General features: G+C 34.2%; 3 protein-coding genes and 1 pseudogene across 3 annotated transcripts; 2 read left to right on the top strand and 2 right to left on the bottom strand.

Moving 5' to 3' along the window:
• Nucleotides 1–1,487: 1,487 nt before the first annotated feature.
• Nucleotides 1,488–2,576, bottom strand: LOC110684696. Its single transcript, XM_021861136.1, has one exon. It carries the CDS (start codon nt 2,574–2,576, stop codon nt 1,488–1,490), a length of 1,089 nt encoding a protein of 362 aa, XP_021716828.1.
• Nucleotides 2,577–6,598: 4,022 nt separating this feature from the next.
• Nucleotides 6,599–10,532, top strand: LOC110684675 (enoyl-[acyl-carrier-protein] reductase, mitochondrial-like). The gene is made up of 10 exons (XM_021861112.1): nt 6,599–7,043; nt 7,131–7,228; nt 7,342–7,473; nt 8,045–8,188; nt 8,380–8,482; nt 8,560–8,659; nt 8,778–8,854; nt 8,937–9,015; nt 9,547–9,665; nt 10,072–10,532. The coding sequence occupies exons 1-10, from the start codon at nt 6,865–6,867 to the stop codon at nt 10,163–10,165; spliced, it is 1,125 nt and encodes a 374-aa protein (XP_021716804.1). The 5' UTR covers nt 6,599–6,864; the 3' UTR covers nt 10,166–10,532.
• Nucleotides 10,533–10,910: 378 nt separating this feature from the next.
• On the bottom strand, nt 10,911–15,360 carry LOC110684674 (annotated as a pseudogene).
• A 1,192-nt stretch (nt 15,361–16,552) lies between these two features.
• LOC110684678 (pentatricopeptide repeat-containing protein At2g30100, chloroplastic-like) lies at nt 16,553–19,422 on the top strand. The gene is made up of 2 exons (XM_021861116.1): nt 16,553–17,742; nt 18,359–19,422. The coding sequence occupies exons 1-2, from the start codon at nt 17,008–17,010 to the stop codon at nt 19,130–19,132; spliced, it is 1,509 nt and encodes a 502-aa protein (XP_021716808.1). The 5' UTR covers nt 16,553–17,007; the 3' UTR covers nt 19,133–19,422.
• Nucleotides 19,423–19,445: the final 23 nt, after the last annotated feature.

Below are 19,445 nucleotides of genomic sequence, written 5' to 3' on the forward strand. Positions count from 1 at the left end.
CCAACGAAATGAAACATATAAGCTAACAATTAAAATATACATATCAGCCAACAAAATAAATATATCAGTCAACTAAAGAAACATATAAGCCAAATGATGTCTGGTATCAGCCAACAAAAGGAAAAAAAATATATATATATTAGCCAATAAAAAAAAAATATTAACCAACACAAAAATCATATTAGCTAACAAATAAAACATATCAACCAACAAGTAAAACATATTGGCCAAGCCAGTCGCACGAAAATTTGCGTGTGGTCATCTGCACGCAATAGTTTCTCTAATCAAAATTGCATTTTTCCTGAGAAAAAGAAATCTAAAATTTGGACACTTTGACTGAGTTGTCCTACAGAAGCCACACGGTTGAGTTTGGTAGCGCCGCTCATTGCGTGCCACGTACTGGAATTAAGGAAGGGCAAAATAGTAAATTCAGTTAAGGATGGTTCTGCGTAATTACAATAATAAAACCCTGTTTGGGGTAGTGAGCTCCACCTCTCTATTCCTGAATAACGCGGTGAGGTGAGGGTTGTAGCTGATGGGTTGTTGGAATTGGACCAACATTTACATAGTTATAAAGAAGCTGTTATCCACATTTTCATTGCTTTTAATTTTGGATCGGTAAATTTATATTCATGTTCTTTGCCTTCAAGCTGTATTCCACATTTAACAGCTGTAATTTTTTTGCATCTATTGAATTTAATTCTCTGATGACTATTTGTCTACCTATAAATCAAATAGTATGATGTGGTGCTGAGTAAGATGATGTGTACAATGCAATCCATGTATGATTTTATTTTTTCAAAGCTAGAATGAATATCAATTTGGAAATTGATTTTTATTAATTTTGAATATTGATTATGAGATGGTTTGGATTTATTTTTTTTATTCGATATATATCTCATATGATATTAAAATTTAAAACTAAGTATCAACTTGAATATCGATTTTTAAAAATGTTGAAGGTCAGTTTTTTAAAATCTATTAATTGAAAAATATATATGGATATAGACAATAATTATTTTGAATTGTGTAATTAGATTGGTTTTGAAGACATGTTGACGTGGATTACACAAAATCTATTTGATCTCTGTGATATAGTGGATGACTACTTTCACATACATAGACATCATGTTATTCTTAAACTAGGTGTCAACTCTCAAAGATGAAATTATTCTTACTTGGATACCGTTATGTTTGAAAGAAAATAGCATGGATTAAGAAACAAAGATCCTTGATGTTCATGATTGATTGTTTAGCTAGTCTTTTTGTGTGATCAACTTGCTACACACATTCAATTGTTGGTGCAACTAACATATTCAATATCGATCTTCATCTATCAAATTGTGTATATCGATAACATTGTTAAAACTTATAGATTAATTACTAACTCAAATTATCGGTATTAGAAGTAACCTTATTGTTATAAATTAGTTTTTTTTTTTTTTTTTTTTTTTGACAAAAGCAAATGGAAAGCAAAAATACTAGTACTAATTCGTTAAATTAACCCGGCATTGTCTTGCAATGTCATTAGCTCTTTGAACTTGCTCTCTAGGAACTTTTAAAATAGTGCATCTCTGGAACACCGTCCCTATCTTCCTTAACTCCTTGATAATCCAAGTAATCGAGACCTTTCTCCTTTTCGTATCCTGTAGATTATTCAACAACGAAGCTGAGTCCGAAAAGATTAGGATTCCCTGTCTCCCCTTAGCACGAGCCCATTTCATTGCTTCCGGACAAGCCCATGCTTCACAATGGATGACTGACGCTACTACCCCATGTTTGTCGCCCTCTTCAAGGGCATATCCTTTGTTATTTACCTTAACCGCCCATCCTATCCCTTCCCTTGTAGTATTCTTATCCCAAGAACCATCTGTCTCCATGACAAAATCATCAAAACCCCCATTTTCTTTCCCTAATTGGACATGATTGAACCCCGGTGGAAAGTCTGAACTATCCCTACTTGTTGCCTCCGATTCATCTGCTAAACTGTCTTGATTTATAAGGATTTCATGGTCCTGCATTGCACGGTATATAAATTCTTTTACTCGGCTCGTCGTCCCATCCACTTCCTTGAAACATCTCTCATTCCTTGATTTCCACAAACCCCAAAGCGTCGCAATGAACAAAGCAATACGGGTACCATGCTTACCATCCTCGCTATAGAAGAGCAGGATATAGTGTTGGATCCATCTTTTCAAAGAGAAAGACCTGTAAAAGTCAAGGCAAATATTTAGAGGTTCAGAGTCCCAAACTTCCTTTGCCTGAGTGCAAAACCTAAACAGATGTTGGCTATCCTCATTACCAGCTCTACAGTGATCACATACTGTATCAATTTGAAATCCCCTCTTAGCCAAATTTACTTTGACAGCTATCCCATCGTGAAAGAGCTTCCACTTTGGTTGTAACTTCATTTTCCATAACAGCTTGACAAAGTCTTGATCCCTTGCCAAGAAGGTTGAGCTCTCTAACCCAAGTTCCTTTGTCAGGTAGTAGTATCCTGTTTTAATAGTATATCTACCTGATGGATGGTATTTCCAGTATAGGAAATCATCCTCACTTTCCCTCGAAAGTTCCATTGAAAGAATTGCTTTAGCCGAACCCCATTCGAAACATTCCCTTACCTTTCCGGCTTTCCAAGAAGAGGTGTCCCCATCAATGAAATCACTAACCTTATTGTTATAAATTAGTTAAGCATCATATATGTATATATGCATTATTGTAGTAATATCTTTATCTTTTGAATCTAACTTCATTGTTTTTCGGTAACCCCAACTTAATACGCCATCAACTAATAGTATGACACATTACGTATTAAATTTAATAATAATAATAATAATAATAATAATAATAATAAGGATCTTGCTAACGAGCGCCCCGGGGCGTTAGGTAACTAATGAATATATTGCTTAAAATAGTAATAAGTTATGAATGCATTAAGTTATGAATGCATGACAAAATCACGTGTCATTCGGTGTAATTAATGTTAGTTTTATTCTAATATTTCTGCTTTTAATACTCTTATCTAACGCTTCGGGGACGCTTGTTAGCTTTTGCCTAATAATAATAATAATCCATTATTTTTTTGGATTTGGTTGACATAAAATGTAAATAAGAAATGTTCACTTGACTAAATTGTTTAACAGCCTCTAGTTTTTAAAATGTCAATGTAGGTGAAAACTTTTTGAAAATTTCAACTTCATCACTAGTTGTGATATTTCCTACGTATGACTAAACAACCACGTAACTAACATAAGTAAATGCCCCATTTATTAAATTTATTTTTCCCTTAAATTAAAGTCACAAACCGAATGAAAACTAAAAGAATCCTTATCAAATCCAATAGGCGTGGTTAACCAATTAGCCCTCAAACAATCGTGCACTAACTTGTAAGCTACGGATTATTAGATTTGTTTGGAAAGAAACAACTCAAACAAATTTAAGCTATTTAAACTAAAACCCCAATTTTTCGACCACCTAATTTTGCCATGTGTCAATAACCATTCACCATTTATTTTCTATAATAATATTACCATGCAGATTGCCGAGCTCATGCTATTATAAAGTACATACCCTAATCAATTAATTAATTTTACTTTGCGTGAAATAAAGTTTAATAAGGAATCTAAAAATTATATTCCAAGGTTTCAACATATGGACGGTTTAGATTCATTGATCATAACATTATCTCACTCCACTTTACACGTGTCGAATGTCGACAGCTTTAGAAATGACTCATACTCCTATCATGTAATTTCTCATGACAAACTTAGGATTAGTTGAGCTAATAACTAATTAAAGTTTGCCACTGAAAAAATTGGTCGGCCGTTTTTTCAGTTTTGTGATGCACACACATAAGCAAGAAATAGTATGTAACATTAGCTAGAAGTGACATTAATCAATGATAATTTAATTAATCTTTGTATCATTATCTCAGGATTAGTGGTGAAGCATATAATAGTCAATCTGTCAATGTGTAAATTCGTTAGAATCAAATAAATGGTGGATAACTTTATAAGGCATTGATCGATTTTTGAATATACCTTTGTCATATTCGTACACATGTTGTATTTGTAAAAGGGACAAGCTAAGCTGAAATCAGCATGCAACTCATGCTTTCTAATGGGTTTTGATTGTTGCAAATCGATTGGAATGCTAAATAATTCTCATTAATTAGTTCATCATCCAAATTAAAACGTTAGTTTAATAACTTTATTGGCTTTCATAGTTGATTTCTATCATTATTATCAGAGTTGAAAAACAAGTTAATTGAATCGTGTTTAAGATATTTTTTGATGAACTTTTATGAGTACTATAAAATATACAATATGAAATTGTAATTTGTTCACCATTAGTTGTCACATTGTCTTAATTTTTAATCCGTATAAAGTTAATAATAATGTAGTCTTCCAAGCTAACTCTTACTAATATATTTCATACCCGGTCAAAATGAAACTAAGGTTTTCTTAAACATTTTGGAGGCCCTATACTACCAACAAAACCAAGGGCTCCATTTTAAGAAAACACACTTATAAAAAGAAACCAAATCAAATACGAAGTATTTTGTATATATACAAAGTATTCGTAATGGTGATCTTACTAATAGTTTGTACTCCCTCCGTTTTTAACTACTTGTTCCATTTCTCTTGGGCACGTATGCCAATGCTGATATTTGATCAATAATATCTTTAATTATCATTAAGTATAAATTCTAACAATTGAAAATTAATAATCTATTTATTGAGACGATTCCAACAAGTACCCACAAGACTATATTTTTTTTTTTCTTATGTATAAATCACAAACATTAATCAAAGTAGGACATATAAATAGTGCAAAAAGTAGAAATGGAGCTAAGCAAGTATTTAGTTTCACAAACATTAGTCAAGATCTTACTATAGTGTTTTTTATGAGCAGTGAATGTAAATATAAATATATAATGATCCTTACTCGGCTATTCCTTAAGAACCTAGGATTCTAGGAATACTCTCAAAGTATAAGAACTGTGACATAGGACATCTTGCATAACCAAATTACATATGCAGTGATAGTTTATGGTGAAGGAATTAATCAACTTTGTTGTATGAAAATACTATCGAAAATAAGTTAGGGTATAGTATTTTTTGAAGAAGTTAAGGTATAGTTTTTAGAGAAAACTATCCTAACTTCTTGTTTACTTTTTCTTATTAAAAAAAAAAAAAATTAAAAATACTATTGAAAGAAATCATATTAATTTTTGTTTTAAAAAAAAATAAAAAGAAAAAAATGGGCCTAGGCATAGATTTATGATCATATAGACATACAGTATATACAAATAATAAAAATGTAGGGGTCAAAGTTCCCAAGTGAAACATTCACCAACCTAGGTTCATATTGTTTTGTGGGCCCAAACCAATAATATGCATTTTTCAAGAAATCGAACAGAAATGAGGACCACCAATTAAGAAAATACAAGTAATTAATTGTGTAAAATTATAGTCAAATGCTTGCCGATGTCAAATAATAGTGGCCATCGGTGGTATAGAATGGCCGCCGGCCGCCGACCATTTTAATGCTTAAATAGTGGTCACACCAATGATGTGACCTCTTTGTAATAAAACAAGCTTCTATATATATTCCAATTTTATTCTCAAATCTATATTGTGGATTTGTGGGATATTTCAAGCTTGTATTTCTCTTTTGTTTTTCCTTATTTTGACACTCTTGAATGATTTTTATTTCCACTTATCTTGTTATGATAAGGGGATTTAATTTTCACATAATTCAACATATGACAATATATTGAAATTATGAAATAGTTGGGGTGAGACAAAATTGTGAATTGTTAGATGAGAATATTAATTACGTAATACAATCACACTATTGTATTACGAAAAATGAAATTGATCATTTTGCCCTCCTCTCCTTTTATCTTCTCATCGTTTAGTACCTCCAATCACATCACCAACCATCCCCCTCCCCACCACCATCCCTATCACCCCAATCCGGCCAGCTATTATTCCGTTGATATTAATCACCCGTGCGTGTATCATTTTGACCACCTATTATCGTATTGGTCCATCATCATCTCAAAATATATATACTAGTTCAACATTTATTTGCAACACTTGCAATTTGGCATAACAGTTTTAGGCAAGTAAAGAGATAAAACACTTAGGCTATTTCTTTATACATGGAGTACAAAAATAAAAATGTTAAAGAGATATCGATTAAAGGTGAGAGAAAAAGAGTGCCAAGTATGAGTATAGTAAGTGAATTAATTTGTACTACGTAAAATTTTATATTAATAAATTGGGTGTTAAATGCTGGTTGTTTTACATGAAAATGACCTATAAGGACATTGGTGTATTTTATTATCTATGTAATATACATAATTTTTATAATCCATAATAATAATAATAAAATTATTAATTATTAGCAAAAAAAAAAAAGGATATGAAAGTAATTTAAAAGTTGGAAAGGAAAATGCCTTTTCTTTTTTTTTTTTTTTGGCGGAAAGCCGGCTTTTCAGCTAGCAAAAAAAGTCATTTATCAAACACTTTTTTTAGCTGTTTGACCAAGATAAAAAGTCAAAAACCAAAAACTGATAATAAAAGCCATCAAAAAGTCATTTGCCAAAACACCTCCATTATTATTTTCTTACCTTTTAACAACAACAACAAAGTCTTAAATTACAAAATGATTTAAATCGACTAACATTAATCAAATCTCACTTTTCCCTTGTAAGAAAAACGACACCGTTATCCATTGTCAAAAAACAAAAAAAGAAAAACGACACCGTGTCGTCTTACTGATAAGTCTTGTGTCTTCTAGAGCTATAGTGCTATACTCCAGCAATCCAGCTTTGCAGTAAAAAGGTGAAGAAAAATGGCGGCAATGAAGCTACTTGCTCTAAGATCAGCTTACAAAACTGCGTCGTTTCACTTTGGTTCACGCCAACTTCCTCTTCGTCGGAATTATGTCCGCGCTTTCTCAGCGGCGATCATGTCTCCGCCGTCAATGGCGGTGGTTTACGATCAGCATGGCCCACCTGACCAACTCACCAGGTCCCACCTTCTCTCTCTTTCTCTCTCCTCATTACATTACACTTTCTCAATTCATCTCGTTAACTTTTCTAGGGTTTTAATTTGCAGAATAGTGGAATTTCCGCCGGTTGAAATCAAAGCAAATGATGTTTGTGTTAAAATGCTTGCTGCTCCCATCAATCCTTCTGATATTAATCGAATTGAAGGTATATAAATTTTTGCTGCATTATATTGAGATGCAATTTTGTGAATTTTGATTGGTTTTGTTTTGGTTATTTTAGGGTTTTGAATGAGATTTTTGTGCAATTGTTTGATACAGGGGTTTATCCAGTGAGGCCTGTGCCGCCGGCAGTTGGAGGCTATGAAGGTGTTGGAGAGGTTTACGCGGTCGGGTCTGGTGTTAAGGGTCTTTCCCCTGGTGATTGGGTTATTCCTTCTCCCCCTTCCTTTGGTATTCAACTTTCAAACTTAAACACATTATCATTGTTTTAATTTGCATTTCATGGTTTGCATTGCAGTAGATTAAGTTAAGACGAGTGTAGGACTTTTTTATGATATGAGTTGGACTTTTATGAGTGAATTTTGCACAAACAGATACTTCGTATAAGGCAACGTCTAATGAGAATGTTAATCATATTGTATACACCCGTCTTATCCTGGAATTCGTGTTTGCAATGGACCTAGCATCATGAGGATCTGAATAATGACATTGTTAGTTGCTCAATAGTTTGCTAATAACATTCTTTATCTTGATATGATCCATGATCAAGGTGCTTTTCCAACATGATTTAATTATGCAATTAAGAATAGGCGTATATTATATTGATATGTTAATATTGGAAAGCATTTGAGGAGATGAAAACTACTAGAGCATTATGAATCTAGGATTATTAGTCAAGTGGTCATACCTGATCGTTCTTGCAATGCCGAGGGAGAAAGTGTAATTAGCTAATTGAATTTGTTTTCCCATGCTAATCCGTTGTGGGGCATTTAGCTTATGCTGCATTTGTTGCTTTACTCAGGAACATGGCAATCCTATATCGTACAAGAGCAGAGTGTCTGGCACAAAATTAACAAAGACACACCTATGGAATATGCTGCCACAGTCACTGTCAATCCTTTGACTGCATTTAGAATGCTTAAAGACTTTGTCCAACTGAATTCAGGTAACCTGACCTTTTATCTTTCTTGCATTTTAACTACCACTAAGTAATTATATAATCTTTGTCACTTGTCTAGGATGGTTTAGATGTATGCAGCTCTGCAGCCTTGGATATAATTAGTGATGATTAATACCTGCAGTTTATTCACTTTCCTAATTAGTAGTACTTTATTTATCTTGCTAAATTTTCAACAGGTGATGCAATTGTGCAAAATGGAGCAACAAGCATGGTCGGGCAGTGCATCATTCAGCTTGCACGAATTCAAGGTGTCCATAGCATCAACATTATTAGGGACAGGTGCTAGTGAGAAAGATTGATCTGTGTTGATTTGATGCTATTTGGTTTGAATTTCATGAGTCTTTCACTTGCTTCAGGGCTGGGGCAGATGAAGTAAAGGAAAATCTCAAGAAACTTGGGGCAGATGAAGTATTTACCGAAAGCCAATTGGAAGTGAAAAAAGTGAAGGATTTGCTGGTAACTTATTACACTATCAAAATGTCTGTATGGTCACTGGATCCTCATCCGTGTCTGTTTGAAGATCTTCTTCATCTATTATATTTGCTTGTTAATTATAAAAATCTGAACTTTCTAGGGATCTTTGCCTGAACCAGCATTGGGTTTTAATTGTGTTGGTGGAAATGCTGCTACTTTGGTTCTCAAATTTTTGAGGTTTTGATATTCAACTTGCTTCTTTGTAATGTTATGCCTCTCTGCTCTTATGATGATATTTACAACATTTTCTATTTGGCAGGAGTGGAGGAACTATGGTGACATATGGCGGAATGTCTAAAAAGCCTGTTACTGTGTCTACTTCATCGTTCATCTTCAAGGTATATTTGTGGTTATTATGTTGTGGTGCATCACAGAGACAGTTGTGAGAAGTGAGGATCCAATTTTGTTGGTTAGGTGATTGTATGAAGTATACAGTCTCTCTGAATGAATCATCTGTATTTAACTAGTTTTCATTGATCTTTGCTGTTTGCCAATGATTTTTTTTTTTTTTTTTTAAATGACATTTGTTGTTGCTAATACTACCTCCGTTTCATATTATTTGCAACATTTGTAAAAAATGGATACATTTGTCAAAAATGGATGTTTCATATTTACAACAAATGTTTTCTTTCAAGTTGTTATTTCTCTCTATCTCTCTCTCCTCATCACATGCATCTCTTATCTTTCTCTCTCCATTTAACACTCATGAACAAATTTTGCCAAGGAGTATGTGCAAACTCATTTGTTGCAAATAATATGAAATAGAGGTAGTAACTGCTAATCATGCACCTTGTCACCAGTGTTGAGTTCCTAATACGATGTGTGGTATATTGTTAGCTGATGATATCCTTTGTTCCATGGATTTCTAGGATCTTTCTTTGAGGGGCTTCTGGCTTCAGAAGTGGATGAGTTCAGATAAAGCTGATGAATGCAGGGATATGATTGATCAACTTTTAGGTCTGATGCGTGATGGAAAGATAAAATATGAGTAAGTTTTCTTTTGCAGAATTATATACGTTATAAAATTTCAATGTTTTTGAATGTGAAATTATATATGCTATCTGCTATTACGAGGAGCAAATGAATTGTCTGAGAATTTTACAGGAATAATTCCGAAGTTTGCTTGTCATCCTTTGATAAAACCAACTTAATTTGGATATTATTCCCTAGTCCCAACTTGACCCATGTCAAGTTATCAACAGATATAGTAACTCTGTCAATAGTTTATTTTGGGAATAATGTATGCAATCCTAGGATAATTTTGGATGATCTAATTTTGGTATTTATTAATACGGTGTAGAAGATTGGGAGAATTTAGGAATATTCAATCCTGCTTAATTGCACTTGTTCTAGATTATATGCATCTTACTCCTGTTTGTATCTATTGCTTGCAGCATGGAACTTGTTCCTTTCAATGATTTTCATATTGCTCTGGATAAGGCGCTTGGTAAACAGGGGAGCAACACTAAACAGGTCCTCATTTTTTGATTGTGGTGATGCTGGCTTCTGCTGTTGCAGTGTTATATAACCCGAGAATAATTGTTCGAGGAGTTCACTGACAGCGGCGGTTTCATGTCAGTTGTGAAACCAGGGGATTTCATACTTTCAAAGTTGAGCGGATCTTTAAGTTAGACTGTAAATCTTGCATACTTGTTGATATGTCAACTTTCCCTTCTTAGTATACTACAATTCTAAGTTTATATCAGTTGCTTAACTTGTCCATCAATAAAGGAATGTTTTGATACCAAAGCAACCTAAATTATACGAAGTATTAATGTTTGATATCCAGGTTTTATGGATCAACTAATTTACAATAAAAGACACATTTTTAATTGTATTACTGATATAACTTCAGATATGTTTGAATTTTACTACTGCCAGATAGTCTGCCTACCATTCTTAATTTTTCAGCCAGGTCGATTCTTATGTACTGCCAGTAATTACCAGAACACAATTTAGCCCAAAAATGTTGACGAGTATAGTTGTGCTTGTGCATTAAGCAAATACTATGCATGTAAGCATGTAGCATCAGTAGAACATTTGGTCTACTCTCTAGGAAAGATTATCCAATTCGGATAAATAATTTTTTATTTTTTATTTTTTTTTTCCCACATTCCTTTCCTCTTATTCAAGAAAACCCTGCCATCAGTGTCCAGATCCAGAGATCGGCTTATCATGCTTTGCTATGTAGCACCAATAATTTCATCTTCAGCTGAGACTATTAGGCCGAGAGTTGTGGAAATATAAACATCTACGGAGTAATAATTATAGACATGTGATTTTATCAAAAAACTGTTAACTTCATGCTGTTTTGAAAAATGTATTCTGGCCTATACACAATAGCAGCAGAATGAATCAAAATTGAATTTCATCAAAAAATTTAAGAGATGATCGGAAGTTTATCATTGAAGATAATTGGAGCATCTTCCCAATGAATCTTATGTGGTAGAATGACAATTGTAGCTCAATCCAAAACAAAACTTCAAATACTCATATAGTTGTATATATGCTGCCAACCAATTTTCAGCTAACGTTTTCCTTGTCCAAAATATAGTCCACAGCATCTTCCACAGTGTCAACAACCTACAGAAATAACACAAATGACACTCAAACATAGCTTGATAAACATAATGAATAAGCAGACATGCAAATAGGTAGAGCCTGGGCCTGGAGCTTTGTTAGACTTTTCCATAGTTTCTTTAAGATGAATAGATAGTCTGTGATCAGCTTTAAGAGGGTTCCTCAATTTAAATTTATGTCAGCTTGGCCTCCAATTAACTCTTGACATAATTCCCTATAGTGGACTTGTTTGATGTGTAGTCTTTCCTTAAAATTTTAGTAATTTAGTTGAGCGAGTTTTTTAGAATTCAAGATAATATAAGAAAAAATCAACATTAACTTACAACATTCAGTCACATGGTCAATTTTAGAAACAGAGGGAGTACTACACTCAAACATGGAATATAAGTTCAAGAAAGACTTCCTAAAAGACACAATCCCAACATTCAATCTGGCAAGTAAATTTTTAAAGATGACTCCTACAGTTCTGCTTTGACACCTCTGGACAATCAGAACCATGAAAGAGACTTCAATATATTACAAAGAAAAAGATATGCACAAAAATATGTCAGATACCAGTGCATGACAACCATTCTCAAAAGGTTCAGTAATTACATACCATATCTGCCGGACATTCAAGATCATTTTCTTTTCCTCTAAAAACTCCAGTCCTAGTTAAAATAGAGAACCAAGGACGTCCTGCCTGAAATTAGCAATATTTTGCAAGTATCGTAATGTCAGTATGACATCAGCGATGATATATGTATGTTTCAAGCTACTTAATGTCTTAATGAGATGTAGTCACCAGAAATCACTAATGCGAACAAGCTATGAGACTCACCTGTTGTGCACCTTTAATGTCAACTGAAGGGTTGTCTCCAATCATGTATAGGGTTTCAAAAGGACTAATGCCACCAAGGTCTTGATTGGCAGTCAGTTGGTTATGAAGTTGCTGAAGAGTATTTTCGGCATTTTTGAAAGCAAGTGGATTTGGCTTACCAACAGCCGAATATTGCAAAGGATGAGGGTGAATACTACACAATCAAACACACAATTAAACACACAATAAGTCTATCAGAGCAGTACATCAATTCAAAGAACCAAACTAGACAACTTATCATATGGTTAAAGATGCTACAGCCAAAATGCCAAAATATTAATCTCAATCAAGTGGTAAATCCAAGAAACAATCAAGGGAGCAGTAGACCATATGCTTACTTTTTAGTTTTTATCAATAGTGCTTGAGGTTGAAAATATTACCCTTGATCACAAGTGCAGGTGGTTCAGCATTTAAACAAGATCACTTTTCGACTATTAACAATCAAAATTAATAAATTAGACACTCCAGAACATTTATATATATTTTTTTCATAATTAATTGGTGTACTAGGTGCATTTACAAACAAACCCAACCAAGAGCCAGGAAAAAAAGTTAGGTTATTATGGGGTAACAATTCTACAAAGATTAACAGCATATACATGATCGAAGATTGATCAATATGCAGATGATATATCAACAGAAAACACTCTAGTGCTCTATGTTAAAGAGATCTCAAAAACCTTACCTGTTGAAGACAGATTGTAGTGAAATCCTCAAGGCACCCATTCCAAATCGTTCAGTGGGGAATGCACCCTATCTTCGGTGATAACACATCAGTAAATAACAGATTAACAAAGCACTTTAAAATGTGACTTACAGAAAACCAAGCTGAAAGTAAACTCACTTGGTATTTCAGATCATCATGAGCCCAAAGTATAGAGGAGGTTGAGTTCCAATTTCTCCTCCAGGAAGGCCTCCAGTTCTCAATATGTCACAGAGAACCTAAGACTACAATTAGTTAGTGACTAGAAAAAAATCATTTACAATGTGCTATGAATAAAGATAGATTTTAGAGAACAAGTTGGAAAAGTATAGACTTTAAATTGAGTTATGCGAACAACCTGAACGTCCCTGCTCCAATCAACAGAATCACTCACAACAAATACTGCTTGGACCCTCTGAGAGCAAACATATTCCTTTAGCACCGCTGAAGGGAAACCTTTGCTCTGTTCTGAAATATTCAGTGTCCATTTTTTATGAGGTGCCAAAGGATCAATGTTGTCAAAGCACAATGCATAGTCATCTATAGAAATGACATTCCTGGAAAAATGGAACAAGCATATGAGAAGTTGTAGCAGTAACAGAACTTGGTGAACAAGCATGTAAGTTATACTCTCTTCACCCTTGTAATAAGTGGCCAATAATAAGTGAATGTATCCTTTTGTTAGTCTCCATTCATTTTATCATGGCAGTTATTGAAGGATGGAAGGAGTATGTCAGAAAGGTAGATAATGACCATACTTGAATCCATATTCAGACAGCACTGCAGCAGGTTCTCCTTTTCCAACAGCAACAACAAAATCACTCTCAAACCTGCATTTAGTCAACGACATGAAATTAGGAGAGGAGAAATAAGTCTTACATCCTACCAAGAAAAGGAATTGCCGTGATTCCTAAAATTTTGCTTAAGAAGTGAATTTATGAAACAGCTATGCAAAAAGGGTGTATTACATCACAACAATGTCTGCAGATACCTATGTGCCAGTTGTCTGAAGGGCGAATGTCCGTGCAAAACCTGCAATAATGATGCAGAGAAAGATAAGATGTGTTGTACTTGTAGATGATAGTTGAAAGCCACCAGAATATAGGCCTTAGCCGAGTAACATAAAAGCTTACTTGTGAAGATGAAACTTCTACACCAAAGAGTTTACTCAACTCAATTGCCCTCTTGGATTCACGAACTCCACCCCCTAGCAAATGCCAGACTAGTTACTTGAAAATGAAAAGTCGAGAAAACTTACAACTACCAAAATCAGGGGACATCAAGATCTTCACAACCTTAACCTAACCAATTAAACTAACAACAACTGGTAGGCATCATCCTCAAATTCAACAAACATCATCGATAATGTGGTGTAGATTACTGCATGCTATTCTATGATTCAGTAACTAAAACATGTTTTGAGACCATGAAGTATGAACTGACAGTTAAGTGTAACAAAAACTTACCATTTGTTAAAAAGACATATGGGACCTTCAAGGAACCTACATTCACAATCATCAAATCAAACCAGTTAAAAATAACTAAGAACCAATAATGATGAAACAAATGCTAAGTTGCTAACATGTTTCCTCACTTTTACTCAAGTCAATCAAAGTATGTTTGAAAGAGACTTATCTCAAAATTCCATCCTAAAACCAATAGGGGCAAGAGGAGTAGCCCTCTAATATTGACAACTACGGAGTACTAGTACTCCCGGCCTGAATTAGTTTAGTTGTCACATTACCGGTTCAAATTACACAATCAATGCGACTATTAAATCGAGACAAGTATAATAACTTCACCACAATTCTCCAACATAATAGATTGGCATACCACTGACAATTGTGACAAATCAAGTTTTTTGTTTTCATGTAAAGTTGATATAAATTAATGGGTACCCATCAAAATATACAATTTATTCAATCAAATTAAAAAATTAGGATTATTTTCACCTAAATTCCTCCTATAAACTTGCAAATTAAATACCCAGAAACAAAAAAGAACGGACCTTGGGGAAGGTATAGCTTACTAAGAGCTTGAGGGGAGCCTCCAATGGTGGAATCACCCCGAAGAAGGACGCCATCAATATCAAATGCAATGCCAAATGGATTCCTGTCAAATTTCCCAATTCATCAGGAAATTAAAAAAATTAAAGATGGGCAGAAAAATAGAGAGAATTAAGATGAAGAAAGGAACCCAGAAGAAGAAGAATGAGAGAAAGAACGCCAGAAAATAGATGAAGCTTGTTTATCTCTCTGTAATACCGCTGTTGATAATTTACTGACGATTCTATACATTCTGATTCTCCTCTTTCTTCTTTGCGCTTCTCTCTCCGGCGAGATTGAAGGGAAAGAGGGGTTGAAGAAGCGCTTAGTCTTGGAGATCTTGGTCGAAACTCGAAACAGTATAATTACTAAGGATACTGGTCAAAAGTAATAGTACTATTTAGCATAATGTTGTAACATACCATGCATAGCTTAGTCTAGTGGTCAAATTGGGATCAAACTCTATTAGAGACACTTTTGAAGGTTAGGATTCCCTTCCCCTTCCCCCCACTTTCAAAGTTTTTAACTTTTTACTCGTGTTTTTTACGTGTTGTGTGTCGAATACGTGTTGAATACAAACATGAGCATAACTGTTATAGAAGAGGTTCATACTTGTTGTAGTTCTAATTGCTTAATGCAAGAAGCCAAGAATACTTTATAACTAAACTTGTCATGGTTTTTGCAATGAGTAGTTTAACTACGTTTCTTTACTTATATACTAATAACATAGTTCCATCATCTTTTTGATTATGCTTTGTTTGGTTTCTAATTATAATTTGATGGGTAAGACGTTGGATATGTAAAACCTCTAGGTTATGAGTTAAACTAATAAATTATAAACCCCCCTCCTCCCCCCCTAACAACCCCCGACCAACAAAACCCGAGGGCTCACAATCATAGTGAAATATAAACAATTATGAATGATCAACTAGCTTAGTTAGTTAAAGTCTTGAGGGGTGGTACTCAAAACTTGAGATCAAATCTCATCTACATCATTTGTTCTTATGAGTCTCTCTACACAAAAAAAAAAGTGGATTGCAAAAGTCCTCTCAAAGTATCTTATTTAGCTTAGAACTCAAACACATATTATTTAGCTTAGAACTCAAACACATATTAAAAATTAATGACAATGTCAGTGAGAGCAAGACTACTTCATTGCTATCAAGATGTAAATTGCTCCACCCATTGACTTCCAAGTTAAGGTGCAAATAACGAAGATTAGATGAAACTCCATCAAGAATGATGACTTTGACGGTGTGTTGATGTTACTCAGTTAGTGTGATAAATTCTTAATTGTACGAAGTAATTTTTTAGATAAAATTGTCTAAAACCACCTTATAGGTAAGTTGGAGTATAGGGAAAGAGAAATTGAAATAAAATCACATGTTATTCACCAAAGTAGTCGTATGATAGTAATATAGTTTTATTTAGATGTTTTTCATTCTTAATTTAATTTAATTTGTTTAAGACCTTACCAAATCGAAAAATTTTACTCGTAGGTTTTAGCTCAAGTTTGGTTTGGGTCGTAACTCGTAAGTTGCAACATCACACACAATTCATGTTTAAGGTCTACTTCAAGGGAAAATATCCATTACCAAGTAGGCAAGTAGGGATATAGTAAGCTCCAATTAGCCCACGTTTACGGTCTACATACATTCTACCAATAAAAACGGACTAAAAAACAAAACCAAACCGCATAATATATAATTGTAGAAAACTACATTATCTAATTTTAATTTCTCCAATTTCCACTCTTTTGACTCTTGCCGGAAGTTAATGGGCATGAAAATTGGAGTTTTTGTGATTAGATTAACTGATTGAATTCATCCTTCACCATTTCTTAGCTTATGGTTGGTATGTTCTTCATTTCTCTCTCTGTCTATATAATTTTGTATTTTTTGGTCGGTGGTGTTTCATTATCTAAAATATGTCACTTTTTTGAATAATTTTTGCATAATTTTATGTGCAATTATCATGTTTGTATAATTTAATTTACCTTTGTTCATCAATTTTCCACTGGGTTTTCAATAGAATTCTAGTTTCTTGCCCAAAATTCTCCAAGTTTGGATTTTTCTTTATGTAATTTTCTGGGTTTCAATTTTTATTGCTGGTTGTTATCTGGGTTTTTTTTGAAATTGTGGAAATGGTAAATGCTATTGGGTTTGCTCCATTAAGCTATGGAATAGAATCATCTTACCCTAGGTGGCAAGACCTTGTTGCATTTAAAAAATTGAGGATTGAAGCATGTTCTAGGGTTTCAATTACTCAAACTAGTGATAAAAAGCTGAAATACATAGTCCCAATTCTGAGTAAAGCCAGAGAGTTTAGGCTTTTTAACTCGGTCGAGTTGGACCGGGTTTTGACTAGTGTGGATGAGGATGAGATGAGTGAAGGGTTCTTTGAGGCAATAGAAGAATTGGAACGGATGGCCCGAGAACCGTCGGATGTTCTTGAAGAAATGAATGACCAGCTATCGGCCCGAGAGCTGCAGCTGATGTTGGTGTACTTTTCACAAGAGGGGAGGGATTCTTGGTGTGCATTAGAGGTGTTTGAGTGGTTGAAGAAAGAGAATCGCGTTGATAAGGAGATGATGGAGTTGATGGTGTCAATCATGTGTGGGTGGATTAAGAATATGATTGAAGCTGAAAAGGAAGTTGGGGAAGTGGTTGATCTTTTGGTTGACATGGATTGTGTTGGTCTGAAACCCAATTTTAGCATGATGGAGAAGGCCATTTCTGTGTACTGGGATTCGGGGAAGTCAGATCATGCAGTTTCTTTTGTTGAGGAGGTTCTGAGACGCAGAATCATGTCTTTAGAGGATGGTGTGGATGATATACACAGGGGAGGCCCTGCTGGCTATCTTGCTTGGAAGATGATGGTAAGATATTTCCTTCTAATATTCAACTTCATTAAATATTTGTCATATTGCTAGCTATGTAATATTTTTACATTTTCAAGGTTTGGTGATTATGGTGAATGAACATAATAAGTAAGATCATTGCAGCTGTCAGACTATCATTGCATATTGATGTTTTATACAAGTATATGTGATTGTCTAGTTGCTAAAAATAAACGGATAATATGGAATTATGTGCTCTATTTTTTGGGGTAACATTATGTGATCAAATCACCTTCATATTATCATGTTTAGCTGAAAAATGTTGCCATAAATCAAGTATTTTTCTTGGTTATATTGTCTATAAAAACAAGGCTTGGGTATCATGGTCAATAATGCTTTTTTCCTGTGATTGATTACTCTCACCATGTCAAATTAATTGCTGCTTCAGCCTTTTTTTTATTTTTATTATTTTTTAATTATTATTATTAGATTCATGTTTCTACTAACAGGATATATAAGTGCCATATTATTTGTTACAGAGTACTTAAATTTACCAACAAAACAACCAACTCTTTAGTATGTGTCTGTCAATCCTTAAACAAAATATACAGTGTATTGTAACTCTCTTGATGATGGTCTGTTTGTAATCTTCTAGGAGAAAGGAGACTACAGAGATGCTGTTAGATTGGTGATTCGCTTGAGGGAAAGTGAATTGAATCCTGAAATGTACAGCTATCTCATTGCTATGACAGCTGTGGTGAAAGAATTGAATGAAGTTGCAAAAGCATTGCGTAAGTTGAAGGGTTTTTCTAAGGCTGGTCTTGTTGCTGAATTAGATAAAGAAAGTATTAGGCTTGTTGAGAAGCATCAGTCTGATCTTCTGGATGAAGGGATCTTACTCTCAAGTTGGTTGATCAAGGAAGGAAATACTTCAGTGCTTAGTTCAGTTCATGAAAAGCTCCTTGCTATGTATATTTGTGCTGGTCGTGGGCTTGATGCCGAAAAACAGTTGTGGGAGATGAAGCTTTTAGGTAAGGAGGTTGAGAGGTACTTCTATGACATAGTTTTAGCTATCTGTGCCTTTCAAAGAGAAGATGGAGCTGTTTCTAGATTGCTGACTACATTGGAAGCTACGAGCTCTTCATCTAAAAAGAAAACTTTATCATGGTTGCTCCGAGGCTATATCAAAGGTGGCAATTATGTGGATGCTGCAGAAACATTAGCCAAAATGCTTGATTCTGGATTGCATCCAGATTTATTGGACCAAATTGCTGTTCTACAGGGTCTCAGGAAAAAGATGCATCAACCTGGCACTGCGGAGATCTATCTAAGGCTTTGCAAGCGCCTGTCAGATGCCAACTTGATTGGACCTTGTCTCGTATATATGTACATAAAGAAGTATAAGCTTTGGATTGTGAAGATGATTTAGGTAGTGTATGGTAGAGGTGTTACTCGCAAAATGTTTGTGTTTGCAAATTTTGCTTATGTCGAATCCTATGACCTAAGAGTTCCAGGAGCGCAGGAATTACTTTAGAATCAAGGTACAAACTGTAATTTTGATGCCTAGAATGTTATGTGTGTAAATTATATGTATATCAATATATGTGTATATATATGTGTATATCATCGTTGTTCTTGACAATACCAAGCTATGTTACCTGTGATTATATGTGTTAGAAAGATGGAAAAGAATAAAGACTACTAATATTTACATGTTAATCTTCCTTCTGGTGATTTAACTT

This window comes from Chenopodium quinoa, unplaced genomic scaffold (genome assembly GCF_001683475.1).
Source record: "Chenopodium quinoa cultivar QQ74 unplaced genomic scaffold, ASM168347v1, whole genome shotgun sequence".
Taxonomy (NCBI): Eukaryota; Viridiplantae; Streptophyta; class Magnoliopsida; order Caryophyllales; family Amaranthaceae; genus Chenopodium; species Chenopodium quinoa.